Genomic DNA, 23,501 nt, shown 5'->3' with positions numbered 1-23,501 from the left:
TTCTAAGATGTAAATATGTCAGTGTGATTTTACAACATGTTCCACTGTCTGGACATTTTGGTCCAGAATTATCCAATGAAGAGATTAAAAAGAACAACAACCAAAGAACAGATTCATCACATTTCATCTGGCTTGTGTTAAGTCAGACTTTTGGATTTGTGTGTAAATGTACACAACTCACATGGTATCCTTACCTTATCTATGCCCTGGTGTATCTGCAGAGATTTGGACAAAATATCTGTCTTTTTCTTGACCTCATTGCTGAAGTCGTCACAGACACGACGGAGCTCGACACATTTGGGTCTGATGGAGTCCACAGCATAGTGATTGCTCTGAATCAGCTGGTCACCATGCAATGCGTGAAGTTGTGCCTTTTCCAGTGTGGCCTGGAAGAAAATCAATTAAATATGATACATTAAGCTGTGCAAACAAAAGCTTCAGGGTATCCACACTCAACTGTGTAACTCTACAACTCTACTAAAGTGATTCATGATGATTGCTTTAACAAGAAACCAAATTACTTGTAATGATTCGATATTATTAAATGATTATGTGCCATTGTGTGTGTAACTGTGCCATTACAAACCTGAGCTTTCTCCTCCAGTGTTTTTAGCTCCTTGAGCAGTTTTTCAACTCTGGCCACACAATCCCCAGTGTCTGAAAGGCTGTTTAGACTGTCTATCAAGCTGTCGAGAGACACTTTGACCTGATCACCAATGATTGGAGAGAAACAGAGAAAAAGCAGAGAGAATCATTGAGTTACTTCGTTATCTATTCTGCTCGTGTTAAACAAACCAAATGACGAATTACATTTGTTGATTTAGTTTGTGTAAAACTTTTTTTTAAATGTAAAAACACAGCTTAAACATTAAACAGTAGCAGTATCTTGGTAGCTCTGTAAGAATTCTGCAGTAGGGCTGTGATCTCAGTATTCATCAGCAGGGGGCAGTGTGGTCCTTTCTTTCTGCCCTGACTGTATTTTCCTCTAAACCATGGCTGCCTGTATTATATATTAATCAGTGTGGAAACTGCATCAGAGCTGTGCTTTGCTTGGAGAAGGTGGCAACAGTACTTGCCATTGTCAACACTGTAGCAACTGTAATTTCATTTTATTTCATTTTTGTATGTCGGGTTACTCTTACTTTTTTTTGGGGGGGGGGTTATTAAGGTTTTGGGGCACATGGTGTTAATATTGCCCTTTATTGTTGCTGTTTTCGTGTGTTTAATTAATCTAAAACACAAAAATAGAAGGCCTTTAGTTTAATCATGTTGACTGATAGCAGTAAGTGATGCCTGTCTCTGTATTATGAATGTATATGCATAGCCCTCTGAAGGCACTTGGATTTTATCATTATGCAAAAGGTGTCTTTGGCTTTACACCAGAAGAAGCTGTGATGACTGCTGAGAATAACAGTTCTATTTTATTAGGAGGTTGGAGACGTGCCAGTGATGTAAGCTGTGAGCAAAGAAACTGGTATCTGCCCTGTTGTCCCCATAGTTTTTCATCTCCGCTCACTCATTCACTACATTCTTGCTTTTTACTTTCTGGCTAGTTACCGAATAAAAGGAACTAAATGGACGTAGCGTTTTGTGGGAGAAACGTTTCGTCACTCATCTAAGTGACGTCTTCAGTCTCAGCTGACTGCAGGTTTCCCCAATCTTATAAACATACATTTGCATAATGACTGAAACCAGCCCACTGAAGGAACAATGGGCTGGGAGGTCAGTTCCTTAATCGTAATTATGCAAATTCTCATGACCACTGATCACCAACCACTGACCAAAACCCACTGATCAAAGCCCACTGATCAAAGCCCACTGATCAATGGCCATAAGTACCATTCACAGAGAGTTGGGTAATGGCTGCAATCACAGCATTGTAAGATGGCGAAAGATGTACCCTTTAGCACAACACAGAAGAGCTGCCTCGTCAGGCCAGGACTCTGCCGTCTATTTACACCTACAGGCCAGTGGACGCTGTTTCAAGGATGAGGATGTACACATCCTGGACAGGGAGGAACGCTGGTTTGAGCGTGGAGTCAAGGAGGCCATTTACGTGAAAAGGGAAAGACCATCTCTGAATCAAGGAGGGGGCCTGAGAGCTGAATTTTCTTATCGTTTACCTGAGTTCAAGTTTGCAACCCCCCATTCATCTTGCCTGAGACGCCTTTGTTCTGGCCCCGTGGAGGAGGCCGCAAACGCCGACGCAGAAGATCCGACGTTCTGGTTCGCCTGAGACGGCGCACTAACAGACCACCGCTCTCCAGTTTATTACAGGCTATTGTGCAGTTTCTGGAGACCAAGCTGTGCGAACTTCAGACACGGATCTCATTCCAGTGAGAGATGCGGGATTGCTGCGTGATCTTCCTCACAGAAACCTGGCTATCGGACTCCACCATACACCTACCGGGGTTCCGGGCAGCGCATTGGTCACAGGAGCAAACTGATAAAAGCAGAGGCGGTGGTGTGTGCATCAACAACAGCTGATGTGACTGTCCCAACGTGCACCCGGTTAACTCCTTCTGCTCACTGGACCTGGAGTAACTGATGATTAAGTGCTGGCCATTCTGGATACAGAGAGCATTTACAGCAGTCATTATTACGGCTGTTTACATCCCCCCACAAGCCGACACTGATCGAACATGCAGAGAACTGTACAGCGCGATCAGCAATAAGGAAACCGCACACCCAGAGGCGGCGTTTATACCGTTGGTCGGACCAATCAGAGTCCATGTTGTGGGACTGTTTTGATAACGCGGACTGGGGAATGTTTCACATGGCTGCTGACGACATCAATGAGGACACAAACTCAGTCTACGGATTTATCAGAAAATGCGTGGAAGATGTCGTCCCACCCAGAACAGTTAAAAGTCTACCCAAATCAAAAACCGTGGATTAAGAGTGATGTTTGCACTGCACTGGCGGCAGGGAACACTGCTTTTGCCTCTGCGAACACATCGGACTACAAACACGCAAATGACCAACTCATTAAAGCAGCCAAACGGGAGTACAGGGATAAAGTGGAACAGCAATTTCACATTTGTGGGAGAATGTGCCAGGGACTAAACACATTCACAGAGTAAAGAGGGGAAAATCAGCACACCACGGCCTCTGTGTGAGGATCTAAACGTATTCTACGCTAGATTCGACACAGCGAACACCACGAGACCGGACAGTGTACGCATCGGTGGGGAGAGAGCGGAGGGAACACACACAGCAAGGGGCCACCTCTGCAAAACATTATTTGTAAAAATGAAAGATTCACTCATCCCTGTTCTCTCTGCATTAAATTATCCCAAGATCAAGTTGTTTCATAAAAATGTGATATTAAAAAAAAACGTTTTTAGAAATGTAGAGGACATACACTCATTGTAATATGTGAAGATGCGAAACATTGCCCTTTCTACTGGTCTACTTGCAGTACCTCACATGAAAAACCAAAGGCTGCATGGCAATGGCATACTTTACCTCTCTGAAGTCCTGCTCAAAGTGACGCAACTGTAGGCACTGCTCCAGTTTCAGATGGTGTTTGCTCCAGAACTGTTCAAAGGCATTTTCTGTCTCATCTAGCTGGGCCAAAAGCCTAAAACACAGATTACAAATGTAATGAGAATTGCTACATAATTGCTCAAAATACATAACAATATACAGTGTGCATAACATCTATAAAGGAGTCTTTGTCGTTTGTTACCTTTCCACAGTAGTTTGGTTTTCCATCTCATCAGGGTTGAGTTCATGATCCTCTGACTTGGCTGACTGATCTTTTATACAACTATACAAGGTGGTGCCTTGCTTCACAGCTAGCCTCAGTTCATCCTGATTCACAGAAACAGAAGCATTAATATCACAGAACATTAATATCATAGAGAAACTTTTGCAAATCTGTGCAAGTTCCTATTTCAGCAGAAATATCCAAGTACATGTAGTAGAGGAATTAAAGACATCTACACTTTTGCATTTAAAACTGATATTTGAAGTAGGTAAAGTCAGTCACGTAGAATATTCCAAGGCTGGAGCCTATCCCAGCTGTCTTAGAGCGAGAGGCAGAGTACAGCCTAGACAGGTCGCCAGTCTGCTGCAGGGCTAACAGCAAATTGCACTCACATTTACTCCTGCATTCACACTTATGGGCAATTTAGTGTTTCCAATTAACCTAACCCCACTAACTGCATGTCTTTGGACTGTGGGAGGAAGCCGGAGAACATGCAAACTCCACACAGAAAGACCATGGCGTGATGGTGGAATTGAACTCAAGACTTTCTTGCTGTGAGGCACCAGTGCTAACCAGATATACTAGTGTAAAAATACTTGCTTTGTCTCATGTTAATATGTGTGTGTGTGTCCTAGCATATTTAATGCACCACATTACCTTGAGGTTATTGTGTTTGTCGGTGTGTGCTGTAAGGAGGTCTTTGGTGCACTGGACGTCATTGGGCAGCTCTGTCTCTGCTAGGTCTGTCCCGAACTTCTGTAACATCTGGGCTGTGGTTTTCACTGTCATGGCAAAATTCTCTATGGCCTATGGAAACAGACTCACATGTTACTCTGCAATGTCTTCTAATCTAGCTCACCATACACCTGCTATAATGTCAAATCTGGTATTGAATGCTACAGTAAGTCAGTGCTCACTGTTCGGTGGTGTATCCACTGACTGTGACAGTATTCCAGGTTTCCTCCTAACTCTCGGGTCAGCTGGCTTTTATCCACATAGCCATGTAGGTCAGACAGCGAGTTCAGCATCACGATCTGCAAACACAGTGCATTGCTTTACGTGCTCCATTATTATTAAGTAAAATTGGTAGAACAACTTCTCATAGTCAATGTTGTTGCAAGATGGGAAGCGTTGCCTGGTAAGTTACTAAATAGGAAATCAAACATTTTGGTTTACAAGACATACACTTTGTACCTTTCAAAACTTTGCTTTGAAAAGCACCATATAAGTAAGGGGTTATTGCTTTTATTACTACATTTGCATACACAATTTTAAAAAACGAGATGCATTTGTAGGTGCTGACTTGAAAATAAGTATCAAAATATGTATTCATGAATAATTTATTTATCTTGTTTAGCTAAAACCTAAGATCTATGATGAAATGATTTCCCTCACAAAAAATAAATGCAATTTTCCTGTTGTGTGATTTTCCTGTCAAAGCAGCCATTCTTTCTTTCCCACCAAACCTCTTTGCTCACTGTTGCTCAGTCCCTCAAAAATGTGACACAGTGTTTATCTTAACTAAAACAGTGGATTGAGGAAGACCTGGTTATGTTACACAACTCTGACAACTGATCCACTGTGTCTGTCTTTGTCAGTATTTTATATCTTTTTGATACCACTGACATGCCCATCAAAGGATAAAAAGCTATAGTTATGTTTAACACCTACAAAAGAGACATAGCATCTCTCAACAAGCTTGGAGTCCTCCAGGAAACACTGGAGAAAGTGGCCAGGGAGAGGAAAGTGTAGTTTTCCTGATAGATGGATGGAGTTATGGTTGGATGGTTGGATGGATGGATGGGTGGATGGGTGGAGCATGCTTGATGCTTTTCATACTTTGCTATTGAAATGTTAGGTTTAATTGTGCTGTGTTAAAAAAAAAAATCACACCTTATGCAATTTAAGGAATTGTTCTATGGAAAAAAAATCCCTCGTGGTGTTAAAGCATAGCATCTCTGTGTGTTTGGATGACATGTTTTCTCTTTCAGTATATCAAAAAAGCTAACTATTATCATGGGGAATACTTTTTGTCTCTCTTTTCGGTGTCTGTTTCAGAACCATACCCTGGCTCAGAATAAAACACCTGCATGCTTACCGGTACCTTCATTTTGAAGTCATCCTTGTGTAGTTTGATCCCAATATCTGCTATATGCTTCTGGAAGAACCTGGATGGCCTCAGCACCAACACCAACTGAAGATTTCCTGGGAATGCCCCCTGGAAAATATAACAAATGAACTTAAAATAAGATATTGCATCTTTTCATTCTCATGGTTATCTGTAAGTTGCTTGAAACAAGCTAAAATATATTCTTCTGGTATAAAACTATTGCAGGTCATAATTAGTTTGTTACAGAAGCATGTTATGAAAGATCTTCCCATTTTAGTTCAAGCTCACTGAGCCTGATAGTAAAAATGGTGTTTAAAATAGGAAGGAGTGAAGAGATTTGTTCTAGAGGCACTCTTGCTGTGATATAGGTGTGTACTACAAGCCATTGCACTGAAATTGATTGTTAAATGAGGAATTCTACAATGAATGTGTTTGTGATCCATCCATTGCTCTGGTACAATGTGACGGTAAGGGCCCAAAAGAAAATGAGGCTTTCACAGGGTTGTTACGCCTAGGAAACATAAGGACTTAAAAGAAACATTTTAAAAAGGTCCTTGTATATATTTCTATGGTGATTTAAGTATCTCACTGAACTTACAGCGATCCTGGATAGAGAGGCCTTTACTGAGCTCCATTTGTCCTTCCGCCGGTCGATGATGATAATGAAGCCAATGCTTGCAGCATCCAGGCTGGAGAGAGGAGGAAAACAATTTAAAGTTATAGGCCATGCTAATCAAATTCCCAAAGGTTTCAGGCTCCGGAAAATACAGAACTCAAGAATTGTCCACATTTCAAGGAATACACAATTAGTACACCACTAAGCATAATTTCCAGAAAGCCTTATGATATTACTGTTGAGATGAAGCAGTGAAGACGTTTAAGCACCCAGGATCAAATGTGATCCTGTGGGGATAGTTTTGAATCAAATGGAATTTTATCTTTATGATCTTTCTCGTTATTAGTTTTAATTGTGTGTGAGTATACATACCTGGGGATGCTGGTCAGGTAAGTAACTACATTGAGGAAATCTTCCTCTGGCACTTCGCTAAAGCCTGAGTACTCTGGGAAAGTGATGATGGGGGCACCATCTTTCCCTCGCCCTCCTATAGCACAGAAAAAATAAACCCAAATCAATAACTGCAGTAACTGTATTGCAAGTAGGGTTGCCAACCGTCCCTTAAAATACGGAATCGTCCCGTATTTAGAAACAAAAGTACACGTCCCGTATTGAGCTAATAAGGGACGCACTTTGTCCCGTAATACAGTGGGAATCAAAAGTAGTCTATAAATGTTTATGGAATTAACGCTTTGTTTGAAAACATAATTCCCAGCCCCTCTCCTGCTTTGTGACCAATGAGCTGACAGCACACTTATGACAATTCGAGTATGACATTCAGATTACCGCTCATCTCATTGGTTGAGGAAAGGTCGCTTGCGGAGAAAATACCGGAAGACAACAGATGACCACAACAAGAAGCATGGCCAACAGGGAAACAAACGCCGACACTGCGGTACAAGTCTCGGACGACAGTACACCTAAAGCTGGGCAAACACTGTGAGATTTTCAAACTGCACGATTGACTCGCAGGGGTTAGAAGTTTGTAGGTCACGATGCAGGGTCTCACACTATACCGCCCGATGCTCTGATGCGACCTGAGTGCTCACACTGTGCCTCCATAAAATGAAGGTTATAACAGAAAATCTGTCGCTTGCTCTCTCTGTCTTTCACTCACACAGACACGCACACCACCACCATCAACTTTGCTAAATTGCTAATGAAAAACATTGATCAGGGAGCTGTGATTGAGCAGCAATGTAGATCCAACTATTTTCACGGTTGTTGTGGTCGTGATAATTTTGTGATGCCACATCGAAAGGCTCGGATGAGCTTTCCAAAGTTCTACAAGTTGTGCCTCCATCGCTTGTGTCCAGATCACACGCTGCACAGCCGTGCTGCGCCGTCTTTTTCACCGACGTTTACGTGTTTGCGCGTGAGCAGTGTGAGCGGCTGCGGTGACACGTCACGAGCGATTGATGATCGGGAGCTGGTCGTGAGGTGTTAATCGCTTCTCGTTACCCCACGTATACTACACGACACACGATGAAGGCCAAAATCGGTCCGATCACCAAATCGGTCGCACGACTCAAAAATCGTCTCAAAATGGGCCTAAAACCGCTCAGTGTAAGCCCAGCATTAGAGCAGCAATGTTTGTTCGCTCAGAGAAAGAGAAGAATGGGAAAAGGAAAACACCTGGCTGGAAAAAGTTAATATGGGCATGTGCAGTGAATATCAGCGCTATGTGGCCAGAAGTGTGATAATATAACTTATTTTGTGTAATAAACAGCTGCAAGGATAGATGATTACAACAAATTGATGACTAATACATAAAAGTAATACATAGATGAATAATGATGATGAGTTAAGATGCGTAATCATGGGAACAAGCGGGTTTACAAACAGGAGCAGCTGATTAGCATTAGAAAAGCTGAAATAATACCTCAACTGAAGCCAATTGTACTAAATGCACTAAATGTGCACAGTTACAAGAATGTTTTTCTTTCTATTGTTTTCTATTATTTTAAGTTAAGCAGGACAGAGTTCTTTTAAAGAAAGATTTACTTATATTCTCAAAAGTTAAGCATGACAGGCTTCTGTTTAAGAAAGAGACCTGTTTTATTGTGTTAATGTTGTCATTTTGAGCTAAAAATAAATGGCTAAATGATCATTTGTTTCACATGTGTTCATATCACAAAGAATAGAATATGCATCTACTTAAATCAACTTCAAGTCAAATGGTTAAAAAAATAATTTCACACACAAAAAAAGAGCTAGAAAATTCACCACACTGGGAAAGGTGAAGACAACTGGGTCGCCCGGCCCTGGCCACGAGGTGTCCCTCATTTATTTTTCAGGGAGTTGGCAACCCTAATTGCAAGACATTTTATCATTTGATAACTTAAAGGGAATATGAAATGCGGACATCTGTAAAACCTCCATTACAGCTATATGAAATTGTGTTTCATTTAAGATATCTGAAATGAAAGTTAAGACGCCATTTAAATCAGAATATATGAAATTGTTTTGTTTTCCCAGTAGGAATCATATTGCAGGCACCCAGATGAAATTAGCGACATGGGGAATGGGCAATGACTTTTGGGAATGTGGTTCTACTAAATGTAAAATGGTAGAGGAACACCCCAACTCTAACACCTCAGTACTATGTTTGTTCCTTTAGGCTCTCAATTAAAGTTAAACTACATTGTGGTCTTAGTATATGTCCAACCATAACATTTTATTTACACTTCTCACAGATTTGGTTTTACTGTTTTCACTCTTTTTGTCTTCATTGCCAACTGTAAGAAGACCAAACTGTTCAATGAGTCAAGTATAAGACCTCAGGGTAGTCTTATACTTGACTCATGAATTACTGGTCCTTGCTGTGGATGAGGCTGTGTGCTTCAGTCTTCTTGAGATTTGATTGTGGCTTGTATTGTGAAAAAAGTGCTTTAAGTAGTCAGTAAGACTAGAAAGCACTATATAACTATGAATTAATGTTCTTCATGTCACATTTCACTACAGCGGACAACCCTCTAGTGTCATTTTTCAATGTCTGCAACACTTTGTAGATGTATCTGAAATAAACACCATTAAACCATAATCTAAATAATGTTTCAAGATTTGAAAGAAATTATTGAACTCAAACCATGATTATTTCATAAACTTAAACCAGCTAATGTAAATGCTAAGCAAAACACAAGTCTAAAAATACCAGTCGTATTTTCAAACTTGTTTGTTCTCATTGTTAATTCTGTCTCGTAATCAAGGCTTTTGTGGCTTACTATATTTGATCATCAGTATGCTTTACCTTTGCACATCTATAAAAGGGCCCTACAAGGAGCCAGTGTGCAACCAGTAGTCTTGACACTTCTAGTTGCAGGTACAGACTGGAAAAATCCAATACTTGCACATTTCTCGAAATGTCACTAGATGGTGAGCATGAGCCATAAATCTGCTGGCTTGACAAATAAAACATTGCTACGTCATGCTGCTTGAGAAAAAAACTAACAGTGTTTGTAATGCTAAAAGTTACAGACATTCATACAGACATTAAAGGGCTGTGCATAACCTTGAATCAGCACATCTGAGGATATTTTTGTTGGTTTAGAATTTTGTCTGACCAGCATCTCTCAACCACAAACATGTAACTAACTTGCTGAGAATGGAAAGTTTATACTCAACACATTGCAGGAGGGGAAGAAAGTGGGAGTCATGGTCTGACATCTGTGATACTGGCATTTAAAAAAACATCTGTTAGGCAAGGCAGGTAAGTGCTGCAGTGTTATTAGTCAAATCCCAAAACATTATGAGATGTTATAGAACCCATATTTCCCATAAAGGAGAACCAATCAAAACAGAGCTCCAGTAGTGTAAATTAAATTAAAATGACTCAAATAATGCTTTATGTCTCCTGGATATAGTCATATCAACTTTCTGAAACTTGTAGAAAGAAGGAAACACTATTTTGAAAACCTTTTACACTCCACAAAAATATACATTTTCCTCTCTAAGAACATAAAAGACTGTTAATTCTCCCTAATAAAGTTACTGCCGTAAAAGTACATGAAATGTGCATGTTTCCAATTTCCTGCTTGCAACTCCTTGCCTGCTGCTAGTAGTGCAAAGGTCATCTAACCCAGAAAAATTGACGGGTTTTACACTGACCACTCAGTGATGTGTTTCTCCTTTACTTTTTAAGGAGAATCAAAAGAAAGCAACAAATCCTGCAGCTGTCCATGAGGGAAAACAAAATCATAAAAACTCTAAGAAAAGAGACATGAAATTGTTTGGTATACTTCCTAACTGGTCTCTGGCAAAAGGAAACCCTCACTGGTTCCAGTTCATGTATATATAAAATGTGTATACAGAGAGACAAAAATAGCAAACCAAATGATCATAGCATTTAAACCTGGATCCTACTGAGAAGGCACACACACTCACAGTAGGCACACACATGTGGTGAGGACTATGAACCAGACTTGTGTTAACCTTATGTAATTCAAGAGGCAAGTAATGCTGAGAGAGGAACTTTTGGAAACAGTTATTTTGGCTGTTTGGTGAGACGACTGAGAGAAGGAATGAGAGGCATCCCTGGAGAACCACACAGACTGCTGTGTCACCACTAACAGCACATCTGGAAAAGTCTGAGGGCACCAAGTGTGAATGCTGGGATGCTAAAAGCAATGCTCCTGTCTAACATTTAAACTTAAAATTATGTGACTTTCCACCAGCTCCATAGTTAATAACTGGTCGCATTTGCTTATCATTGTGAGCTATGATGTGCAAATACATGTACCTACGCATTACACCTACAGAAGCTGATTGGCCATGCAAACCCATGCCAAGAAGCTTCTGGTGGCAGTTTTTGTGCTGATGCTAATACCAGAGGAGGTTTGAATCTTTGCATTTACTGAATTTAGGATGTCTGTGACTTTTTCACGCTATGTATCTCTGTAGATTGATATGGTCCACCACTTCATGGGTGAGTTATTATGGCTTCTAAAAGCTTTTGGTGAGCTCTTTAGAACAACTCTTGTCAATTATTTCATAAGAGTTTGTAACAGCAGACTGCACGACTAGGTGTTTGTGCCAATTAGACTAAAAAAAACAAAGAAAAAAATAATTGAATTCAATATTTTAAAGGTATGGCATATTACTTTTAGTGTAACTCATTTTAAGAGTTGCTCATCCACTAATGTTCTCCTCATCAATAGTCTCAGCAACAAAGTTCAAATACATACTTCCTCAAATGAAAAGCTTTTCAATAACACAAAGAAACAAAGAAACATATACAGTGGGGCAAAAAAGTATTTAGTCAGCCACCGATTGTGCAAGTTCCCCCACCTAAAATGATGACAGAGGTCAGTAATTTGCACCAGAGGTACACTTCAACTGTGAGAGACAGAATGTGAAAAAAAAAAAATCCATGAATCCACATGGTAGGATTTGTAAAGAATTTATTCGTAAATCAGGGTGGAAAATAAGTATTTGGTCAATAACAAAAATACAACTCAATACTTTGTAACATAACTTTGTTGGCAATAACAGAGGTCAAACGTTTACTATAGGTCTTTACCAGGTTTGCACACACAGTAGCTGGTATTTTGGCCCATTCCTCCATGCAGATCTTCTCGAGAGCAGTGATGTTTTGGGGCTGTCGCCGAGCAACACGGACTTTCAACTCCCGCCACAGATTTTCTATGGGGTTGAGGTCTGGAGACTGGCTAGGCCACTCCAGGACTTTCAAATGCTTCTTACGGAGCCACTCCTTTGTTGCCCGGGCGGTGTGTTTTGGATCATTGTCATGTTGGAAGACCCAGCCTCGTTTCATCTTCAAAGTTCTCACTGATGGAAGGTTTTGGCTCAAAATCTCACGATACATGGCCCCATTCATTCTGTCCTTAACACGGATCAGTCGTCCTGTCCCCTTGGCAGAAAAACAGCCCCATAGCATGATGTTTCCACCCCCATGCTTCACAGTAGGTATGGTGTTCTTGGGATGCAACTCAGTATTCTTCTTCCTCCAAACACGACGAGTTGAGTTTATACCAAAAAGTTCTACTTTGGTTTCATCTGACCACATGACATTCTCCCAATCCTCTGCTGTATCATCCATGTGCTCTCTGGCAAACTTCAGACGGGCCTGGACATGCACTGGCTTCAGCAGCAGAACACGTCTGGCACTGCGGGATTTGATTCCCTGCCGTTGTAGTGTGTTACTGATGGTGACCTTTGTTACTTTGGTCCCAGCTCTCTGCAGGTCATTCACCAGGTCCCCCCGTGTGGTTCTGGGATCTTTGCTCACCGTTCTCATGATCATTTTGACCCCACGGGATGAGATCTTGCGTGGAGCCCCAGATCGAGGGAGATTATCAGTGGTCTTGTATGTCTTCCATTTTCTGATGATTGCTCCCACAGTTGATTTTTTCACACCAAGCTGCTTGCCTATTGTAGATTCACTCTTCCCAGTCTGGTGCAGGTCTACAATACTTTTCCTGGTGTCCTTCGAAAGCTCTTTGGTCTTGGCCATGGCGGAGTTTGGAGTCTGACTGTTTGAGGCTGTGGACAGATGTCTTTTATACAGATGATGAGTTCAAACAGGTGCCATTCATACAGGTAACGAGTGGGGGACAGAAAAGCTTCTTACAGAAGACGTTACAGGTCTGTGAGAGCCAGAGATTTTCCTTGTTTGAGGTGACCAAATACTTATTTTCCACCCTGATTTACGAATAAATTCTTTACAAATCCTACCATGTGAATTCATGGACTTTTTTTTCACATTCTGTCTCTCACAGTTGAAGTGTACCTCTGGTGCAAATTACTGACCTCTGTCATCATTTTAAGTGGGGGAACTTGCACAATCGGTGGCTGACTAAATACTTTTTTGCCCCACTGTACCACTTAAATGTTTTAAGGCTTCAAATTGAACTTTAAGTTGCTCTAAAAAAATGTTCAAATATTTTTTTTAAGAAATCAAAAAGCAAACAAAATGCTTATGTTTTCTCATGTTTCTTCTGTCACGTATGGAGCTCTCAGTTTAAAAGGTGATACAACATTAATGTGTATATTACATTTTAGAATTTGAAAGTGTCTGGTGGTCTACTCATTCTTGGTTTTTTATTGGCTCGTGTTTTTACACAATTCTTTGTGCTATGACTTTATCTTTATTGCAGCCAATTTCCCTGAGATGTTATTATCTGAAGCCTATAAAGAACTGGAGGAAGCAGTTCCCTGGAAGATGTGTGTTGGATGAAATCTTGAATTAATAAATCAGTATTACACAACATGTTATGTGCAGCTCAGTTGTAGCATTGCTAGCACAATTTTACTTACGTAAAATTAATTTTATATCAAATTAATTAATATTTATTAAAATGGACCCTAAAAACAAAACAGACAAAAATGACTATTCTATTCTAGCAGATAACTCCGGAATAAAGATTTCCAGTCATGTCATAAATTGCAAGATGAGGAGCTAAATACAGACTTCCATATAAATTGAATAAAAAAAGGCAAGCCTTTAGTTTGACTGATCAAAAGCTTAACCACAAAATAGACAGGCAACAGGCAGGAAGAGACTGGTTGGTCAGCTGGTAGAGAAAAGAGTGCTGCGAAGTCAGGACAAAAGGACAAAATCAGGGAGCTGGATACAGGAGATGCAGGTCAAAGTAATCAAGGACAACAAGACAGGTAGTGGGGCAGTAAAGCTGGAGACAAATAACTACCATAATAAAAACAGGAAGTAACAACAATAACGAAACAGTGAAATGGAAAATATAGGCAAAATTAACTCTATTTAAAGCTCAGGATGCCTAAAAACAAACAGAGAACATCTTAAATAAGGAATTCAAATGCCAACTTAAGCACAACATAAAAAACCCCAGAGATCATAGCATCCACTATCTTTGACCAAGCTCCATTTTGTGTGTTTGCAAGAAAGCAGATACTTGCGCCTAGATGCCAGGACAGAATATAATAATACTGTTAAATAAGAGAATAAGGTTTCAGTGCCATAGCAAACTTGAAAATGCCAAATGAACTTTCAAAAGCCCCAAATCCCTAGCGGGAATTAAAAGAAAAACCAAAAACATGTGGACAGGAAGATCTGTGTGTGTATAAACCTCCAGTGAACTGCTGTGTTTTGTGGAATTAAATGAATCATGATTACATATCACTCCAGCAGATTTCCTCTTTTTTTAAAACATCAACAAATAGAATCAGTGAGCAAGTCAGCTGAAGGGATTTCAGTGGTTTCCTCATATTATCCGTTTGCTTGTGATTTCCTCGGTGAAGAATAAAAAGTCATGAGAGAGTGAAGCAGCTGAGTTACACATGAAGTCCTTTCTTCTGGCACTTGCATAACTTGTGATACAAAACACAAAAATAGAACATCAGCTAAAAAACTGCTGAGAATGTTTTTGGGTTGTTTTTTTTTGAAATATCAAAATCATTAAAATCAATTTGGGTTCAAAGCTTTAGTTACAGTAAGCATGAAGGCACAGGGAGAAGTGTTACTGTAACAGGATGTCAGGGGTAAAAAATGAAAAAGGCTTTAATTAGTGCTCCATGTTACATACTGGCCATAAAAGACTAAATATGTGCAATGTTTTTCTCTTAAACTTACGGAACTGTGGATTTAATGTAGCTAGTAATGATAATGGCGTGATTATTAATGTTTCTGTCATGGTACTATAGCAGTATTCATGAGTTAACAGATACTCTGTCCTGTGTTTGCTACTTTTGTTGTCTCCTGTTTTTCCTTGTTTGTCTCCTTTTAACCACTCATTTGTTGTCCCACCCAGAGTTTTGTTTCAATACTTCAGGTATGGAATGAGGGCAAATAGAACAGTGCAGGTTACTTACCAGATAGCGAGGCAAACTGGCGGTGAAGCTGCTCTATGATGTCTACGGCCAGCAGGGGCCTGATGTCCTGCTGCATGATCTCATCTGAAAGGAGGCAAAAAACAGTAAATTATCCATGGATCTATTTTGACAAGACATTACAGATATCATATATCAGCTGCATATGATATAAAAGTATATTATACTACAATATAAAATCAAAAAGGCCACACATAAGACCAGTTGATCATTTAATCGGAGATCAAAGAAAACAGGCTAGAGTGCAGCACACAAAATCACATTAGAGTATAAAGTTATAAAGTTATAAAGCTATGAAGTAGCTATTTCATGGAGCACTGCAGAAAACCACAGTAAGATTTGGATGTCTGGTAGCCGTTGTAACTACCAACTGTGACATGAGTTTGACAATAGCAAGGGCTAACTCACGTAAGCGCTCTGCAATTAGAGATTTACAATGGTGAGACCTGACAGGCTTGGCTAGCAAGCAGTTCTTTACCACTCTTGAGCACCTGAAGCTTCTCCCTAATCCTCTGAATAGACAGGCACTTAGCTCCATTTGTAATTCTTTGGTAATGTGGAATGGAAGCAGGCAACTAGAAACAATACAAGGAAAATACATCTATGCCATGCAGAGTCTGATTAACCAGGTTTTCATGATGCATTATGAATACTTCAGGAGTCTCCAATGTAAGTCGCAGAACAATTTAATGGGTATTTGTACCAATGAGAAATAGGGAAAGCAGACATTTCTACAGGTAGATATTATCACTCCAGTCCTGAATCTGTCATCTTACTGAAAGAATTTTCATCTTCAAACACACTGTGAGCCACGTTCAACCATTTCATCCAGACAAGTTGCTTTCTGAGCTTAACTGCAGATACAGGTATGCATAATAAGGAAGCAAAAAGTAAACAAAACAGATACAACAGAAAGGCGTTGAGGCCAACAACAGATTTCACTCATTAATATAAAAAGTACAGTCCCTAGGCTGGACACTTTGTGACCTTACCTATAGAAGAGAGGTAAGCACGTATCAATATACGCACACATTTTTTCATAAAACAACAGTATATACCTCTGAACTTGAAGCACAAAAATCCTCTGATATGTTTTAAAGTTGAAAAATCTAAAGACATTGTTTTATAGAGAAAATTGATTGCAGGTAGCATAAACATTATTGGCCATTTCAATGGTCAGCAGAATCAATCAGGGGTTCAGAGACTAATAAGAAAGTATTTGTCTGCATTCATTTAGGAAAAAAACAGACAAAATGGGGGCAGGAAGGTGTGATGATATAATTTGACACTGTTTTGTTTGATTTTTGTTATTCGATTTTCCATATCTTTGACAATCTTCTCTACCTGTTGGACTTGTTAGGACGTGTAAGTGGAAAGGGGCATTGCTGCTGTACTCCAAATTCAATTTACAATAAAAACTGAATCAAAGCAGTTTACTGTTTAAGCTGACTGCCCTAAACTGGTGCTGGCTGAATGCTCAAACATGGGCCTTAGGCTACTGAGCTATTTTCCCATACATTTCTGTTAGTACACAGTATTATTGCTGATGTGAACCTAAAAACGTTTCACATAAAATATGCAAACTCAAAGAGAACTTGAATGTTTTTTTTACCAACAACTCAAGAAAAGAAAAGTGGATCTTGAGTAGAAAAAGTAGAACTTTTCTCACAAATTACGCATCAAGTGACTTTTCACCAACAAAGGTTTCCAGTAGCTAAAATCTACCAGCCAAGTGTATATTTACCAGTGATGTAAAATTGTCCCTTTGTGTAACATTTTATTGTATTTAGCATTAAGATAATATGTGTTGTGATGAATCAAAAAGAGCCAAGAATTAATCAGTTCGAGCCAAAATAGAATATGCAACTCTACTGAACATCTTTGCTATGAAATAGACTTAAAAGTCCATATTTTATGGTCTCTATAGGAGCTCTGTGTGATCTGCAGTTCAAAGCAATTGTTATTTATCTTATTTTGGGTTTTGGTTGAGTTCCTCAGTCTGAAAAAAGCCATTTTAACATTTCATATCTTAGCCCAACTGTCTTTTAATTAGCATCCCCTCACAAAGGCTTAAAGAGTATGTGGGTGGGTCTTTTGTTCTCTCAGCCAGAGCTATGTGTTTGAGATGACCATATTAGGGATTCGTCATACAAATGTGATCCATATGCTTTGTATTATTATACGGTTTTTACTTTACAATATAAAGTACTTTGAAGCGGCTGCTGTTGTGATTTTGCACTATACGAATAAAACTGAATAGAATTCAGATGAATAAAGATTCAAACATAGAAGCAAAGCATTTAAAGCAATCTGAAGCCTTATAATTTAGACCAGCATTAATATGATCAAACAGCAGTGGAACAGTAATTATATGACAGACAAAAGCATACATGACAGAACACATAATAATAGGCTGACTTTAGGGACCTTTATCTCCATTTTTCTTTGCACATCACATGTTCATCCTAAGCAGCCAGTTCTAAAGCTATCCATTTCTGACTGCTGTTCATATGACATTTATAAGGAACTGGAACAAAGCATTCTTAGACGAGGTTTTAAGGATATGTATTCCTGCTCTGGTTTAATGTTTATTATGGTTCTCCTGCAGGGTAAAGCTCTAAGTGCACTGTGCAGTGAACAAACCTTTCTCTGTTACAGAGAATAAAGACATGCATTTACACTGACTGCACTTTATTACTCTGAAACATGCTTGGGTAGGTCTTGTGCTAGTGGGAGTGGGGACAGAAGCAGAAGAGCATAACAGCTGGTAGTGGACGCTAATGGAGGCATCATCAATGTACCTCTGTTGTTACTATCTGATTCTACTGACACACCAAGGATATTAAAAATTCAGCTTCTATTACAGACGAGTGCATCCTGAAATGTTTTATAAGATTTTGCTGATTTTGATAAGAACACACAACAATGTCTTCTTAAAACAAAACCTTGTCTTCGGAGTATCTAATATTTGCTACACTTGTGCAACTTGTGCAAACTGCTTTGGCTACATAAAACTAAACACTGTGTACTATCAATCCATCACTGTGACAAGTGTCTATTCTAAAACATTTTATAAAACAAACATCCAATGCAAACTTTTGCCCAGTGGTAAATTTAATATAGTGGTTGCACTGTTTAATATCATTTTAAATAAAGAAACAAAGTTTTCAAGATCAGGTTAATTTAAAAAAAAAAAGTATAGGAAATTTTGTCCAGGAACATTCATAACAGTAGTGTTATACAACCAGAGCCAGGTCAGGCACCCGATGAGGGAGACTGTTCTGTATTGTTGGAACATCAAAGTAGAAAGGAGTGGTGAAGACAGATGTGATGCATGACCACTTCAAGGCTTGACGGAAAAGTGCTGTTTTTAGAAACTGAAGCAGTCCTGAGGAGACAAAGGGTACGTGCAGGAGGAACTCCTATAAGGACGCAATGAACTCTAATGGCACCAGTGAAATTCTTAATTTGGGAGATTAAGCTATGACAACAACACGCAGGAACTAACAAAGTTTTCTGTAGATATGTTGAACTACTACAATTAAATGGTTCACTAGCATCTGTTTCTATGTTGGGCAGCAGCTCCTGTTCAATATGGCCACAATTATAGCCCCATGAGGAAAGCTGCAAACCTTACAGCCCTACTTCAAAGGGTGGGACATTTTTTCAGTTTGACAAAGTCCTCATTGCGCCAGCAGCAAGTTAACAAAATATATTGTCAGTGCTCTGATGGAGATCAGATGGTGTTAGCAGTGTGCAAACAACAAGGCATATTCCAAGCAATTTTGATTTTTGGTTATATCTACGCTCCCCTTTTACATCTAGTCCCACTGGTGCATGTAATAGATGTAGTATTTATTGTACTTTCTTCTTCTGTGTGTTATGTGTGGCTGTGTGCAGACAGGAATAGGACCAAGGTGCAGACTCCGGAGACAGTCGTGAACTCAAAACAGCTTTAATGTAAAACTCAAAATATAACATAACTGGAAAAAATCAAAATAAACTTAAACCGGAGGACTGACAGAACACACAGCTAGGTAAACGGTAGATCGCAACACGGACACAAAGAAACACAGGGCTCAAATACACAGAGGGAGCAATCAGGGAATGGGTAACAGGAGGGAAACACAGCTGGGGCAAATCAGGCCTAACGAGACAAGGGGAAGCAAAACCAGACACATTAACATCAGACATGGACTTTCAAAGTAAAACAGGAAACATAACACAGACTCACAGGCAGGCACTATAACAAAGGGAACAGAGACGTGGGACCAGGGCAGACACAGACACTGACTGGACATGGGGATACAGCAGACAGGGGAGACAGCAACTATGGAACACAGACAGAAAACCAGAACACTAAAACTCTAACCAAACCCCACCCAGAGAACCTTAACTAAGAATAATCCTAAAACCCGTAAAGCAAAGCTAGAATATAATGAAATAACAAAATCAAAGAACCAAAAACACAAAACACTGGGTCAACGACCCAGGGACCCTAACACTGTGTAGGTAAGAACACAGTAAAGGTACAGTGACATCAGCGTTTTGTTCAACAAAACCAGGATAAAGGATATGATACCAAAGTCCTGAGGTTGGCAGACTGAACATGAACCATAATCAATGTAAGAAAGTGCTGGAGTTATAATTTGAGCTGGCATAATGATCAAACCAAAAACTGTGTTTAAAGGATGGACGTTGCCTATTCATTTGAAAAATTAGCTTTTTAAATTGTAATGGGCTACCAACTAATTGTAACTACTACCAACTATTGTTGTTGTGGAGCTTAATGGGGACTATAATGTAGAAAATGAGCATAATGTTTTGTTCTCTATGAAGTGAAACTAGGGACTGATCTCATAACTCACCGGGAAAGTATTTACTGAGGGCATGGATCACAGGACCTGTTTTTTCCATAGACTTTCTTTTACATACAAACTGAGTCTCCCCCTGCTGGCCTGTAGAAGAACGCAGCTCCAAAGCACTTCTGTATTGAACTCACTGTTTTTTAAGCTATCTCCACTTTTCATATACAGTCTATGGATAAAACATCCATTTATTTTCCTAACCCCTCATCCAGTTCCAGGTCATCATGAGCACTGCACATGTCACTAATAAATCCCACTGCTGGCTAAAATGTTTTAGAAATATTTCCCCATTCCAAGCAGTATTTTTTCGTAAAATCCACTGACTATGCACTTTTGTTTGGTCAGCTATGGTCACACAGACCCAGAGGTCTTACCAAAGCAGGAAAAGACAAGCTTGACTTTGTCTGGAAAGGACTTGTCCAGTGTAATTCATGTCATTAAAGTCTTGATTACAGACTATGTTAGTGGACAAATTGCTTCTGTCCACTAACATATATCAGAATAATATATCTAAACTATGTTAAATGTTAAAAATTCTTGTTAAAATACCAAAAAGACATGAAAGTGATCACAGCACTGAGTGAATGAGTTTCAGTGTGCCCAAAAGGTGGCCAGTAATTTCTCACACAGCCACAAAAATATGGAGCCAACACTATCACACACTGCTAGAATATACACACCTAGGCTGTGACCCTAATCCATCTGCTCTGAAAGGGATTAAACAGCATGCTCTCACACATTGTCACCACAGTCATGTGTGTTTCGTTTTGCACACTCCATGTTGTGTGCTGTTATGTTCGCCTTTTTTATGATTAATGCGTTGGGCTGCCTAATAATAATGAACCACCTCTTTGCTAGATTCCCAGGAGGAATCTATTAGGATATTCACATTTCTTCTTTCTATATCCATTACGGATCTTAAAGATCAGTACAGCTTAGCACAGCTGTTTAGTGACTCTGCTCCTATCTTTCAGAAACAAAGGACTAGAGTACCTATGGATAGCCAAATATAGTCATTAATATTTTGATACTGGCCTGAGACTTGGGAATCAAACCCACCTTTTAGCACCTGTTTCATAAATGTATGTTGTAATGGACAAACTGAATATACTAACTTTCCAAAATGTCTTTAGAATAACTACACCACCTTTTAATAATTATTAGTTCAAGAGAATCAGACTGAGGAGATTCTAATTCTTCAGGCTTTGTTTTTTAATAATGTCTACATTACTGTAGAATACTGTTGTTTTAGGAACTTTAGATTCTTTTCCATTGTGCATTTACCAGGAAGGTGTCTGAAAAGTAACACCAAACTGTCAGAGTCACAAAAACTATCTTCTTCAATAAAAAAAAGCAGTTCTGCTCCGACCTCCATCGAGTCCTGTCCTCAAGATCATTGATTGTCCAGAGTCAACATTAAGAGAGAGGAGATGCATAAAAGCATTAAAATTATCTTGGAATAAGCTGCATGCCAAAGTAGTAAGGAGAAGTGGTGTTTTAAAGGCATTAATGTGGATTTAGTTGTATATTTCTCTTTATTCTTTCAAATTGATTAAGTGTTTCGCTTGTGTTTAGCCTTCCTGCATGTGCTTTCTTAAGTTGCAGTGTGTAGTGCCAGCCTCGCCACAGTCAGTTTATAAAATAATCTAGTGTGTGTGCAGCTTGTTTTTGGTATTTCTTAGAACTCACCAGGAATTTTTTTTTCTGTTATGTTCCTCCACTCTCTTTGATTTTCCTGTGAGCTTACAGCACCATGGAGCCCTGGAATTGCAGCTGTCAGTGTTCCAGGTAAAACCACTTTGTAGCTCCTCTAATCTTAAAATAAAATGCCTTAAGCATTAGCACTTTTTTTGGCATCACTGAACCTATGATTTACAGAAAAGAATGTTTTTTCTGAAAAGCTACAGGGTCTATTCTCCAAATGTTAGGTTTATATTGTTGATTGTCATTTATGCTTAGAAATATTTACTCATATATGCTTAGAGTTTTATCATCAATGTCATGTTGGTAGAGGTTTGATCCTTAGCAGTCTGTGGAGACTCTGTGTGCCTCCCAGAGCACTCTGGCATGCACACACGTCTTAAGGTCAGGAGAGAGGTTATATCTGCTCTTACTGATTTATGGTATAGGAGGACACCTACTCTGTATCTGGTTAAGTATAAGAGCATTTGTTCAGATGTACCACTAGACTCCTGGCACCAGCATTGGGGAGTCTTCACAGGGTCACCCCCCCCCCCACACACACACACACACACTTACACGACACACACAGACAAGGTATTCTTTGTCCACATGTATACCTATATGAAACGTCATATGTTAATGAACCTATGCATATTCATGTAACCACAATAAAAGGAGTGTTATGGGGAACCTGGCTGAGAGTCTGACGGAGGTCAAGTGGGTGGAACGACACTTGGCTCCAGGCAGGCCTCCCTCATGCATGAGTAACACAAAGAACTTTGCCTACTTGTGTCTTGCTTTTGCTGTGTAATTAAATTGTCTTGAGCGTTCCAGCGAATAGGTTCAAGCTACAAACCTATCACCAAAAGTTTTGAATACTGAAGAAGAGAATCCAATGGCTGATTCTGAGAGGAGTAAAGTGGCAAAGTGCAGACAAATACTAATCCTGTAAGGCGTCCAGTGTGTGTGAAAATTACCTATTATGTTTTTGATGCTTTTCATCTCAAGACCTTCCTGGCAGGAGCACACACGCAGGAGAAAAAGTAAATCCTCCAAGAAAGACCAGCAATCCCATCAAATGACAATAAACTCATAGTATCCAAACCCAGTCAGACATCCAGTAACAAAACCCCGGTCTGTCAACAGCAGCTGCTTCTTCTTCATTATCCTCCTCATCATCATCTCAGGCTGTTCCAGACATCCAGACGAACAAATCTCCGTCTCTCTCTCTTTTCTTGCATTTCAGTCACACGCACTCACTCACACACAGAGCCGGAGCAGTCCCGGAACTGTTTGTGTGTTACTGTTGTTAGGTTTGCCTGTGGTCAGTTTTTCCAGCTCCAGCTGTAGTAAAACAGCTCAGCTATGAGCAGTGAGCAGCCTATAAGAAGCCACAGAGAGAGGACTGGGTGGGAGCGTACGTCAGAAGAAAGAGACAGAAGGAGGAACACAGAGGAAAATATAGAGATAGAGTGGAGCTGCAGCTGTGTGTGTGTGTGTGTGTGTGTGTGTGTGTGTGTGTGTGTGTGTGTGTGTGTGTGTGTGTGTGTGTGTGTGTGTGTGTGTGTGTGTGTGTCAGAGAGACAGAGTGTGTGTATGCATGTTGCCCTGATCATGTGTGCTTCATTTTTGCAGGCTCCATGTTCCTGCCACAGAATCTTTGTGCTGTTATGTCTGTGTCTGAGTTAT

General features: G+C 39.8%; 1 protein-coding gene across 8 annotated transcripts in view; it reads right to left on the bottom strand.

Moving 5' to 3' along the window:
- The window catches only part of mcf2l2 (MCF.2 cell line derived transforming sequence-like 2), a 109,034-nt gene that overhangs the window by 68,987 nt on the left and 16,546 nt on the right, over positions 1-23,501 (bottom strand). For 6 of the 8 annotated variants that reach the window (XM_040039806.1, XM_040039810.1, XM_040039811.1 and 3 more), the window contains exons 2-11: positions 15,244-15,327; positions 6,811-6,925; positions 6,421-6,511; positions 5,811-5,930; positions 4,630-4,746; positions 4,370-4,519; positions 3,692-3,816; positions 3,469-3,583; positions 587-706; positions 195-386 (exon numbers count right to left, since the gene is read on the bottom strand). In XM_040039806.1, coding sequence (XP_039895740.1) covers positions 195-386; positions 587-706; positions 3,469-3,583; positions 3,692-3,816; positions 4,370-4,519; positions 4,630-4,746; positions 5,811-5,930; positions 6,421-6,511; positions 6,811-6,925; positions 15,244-15,327 — 1,229 coding nt within the window. Of the gene's footprint in view, positions 1-194; positions 387-586; positions 707-3,468; positions 3,584-3,691; positions 3,817-4,369; positions 4,520-4,629; positions 4,747-5,810; positions 5,931-6,420; positions 6,512-6,810; positions 6,926-15,243; positions 15,328-22,789; positions 23,283-23,501 lie in introns of those variants that run through there. The other 2 variants (XM_040039808.1, XM_040039807.1) reach the window with 2 other exon arrangements.

Source organism: Simochromis diagramma, unplaced genomic scaffold (assembly GCF_900408965.1).
Source record: "Simochromis diagramma unplaced genomic scaffold, fSimDia1.1 OVJJ01000026.1, whole genome shotgun sequence".
Taxonomy (NCBI): domain Eukaryota; kingdom Metazoa; phylum Chordata; class Actinopteri; order Cichliformes; family Cichlidae; genus Simochromis; species Simochromis diagramma.
Note: the sequence above shows the minus strand (reverse complement) of the source record. Positions and strands in the feature narration are given on the sequence as shown.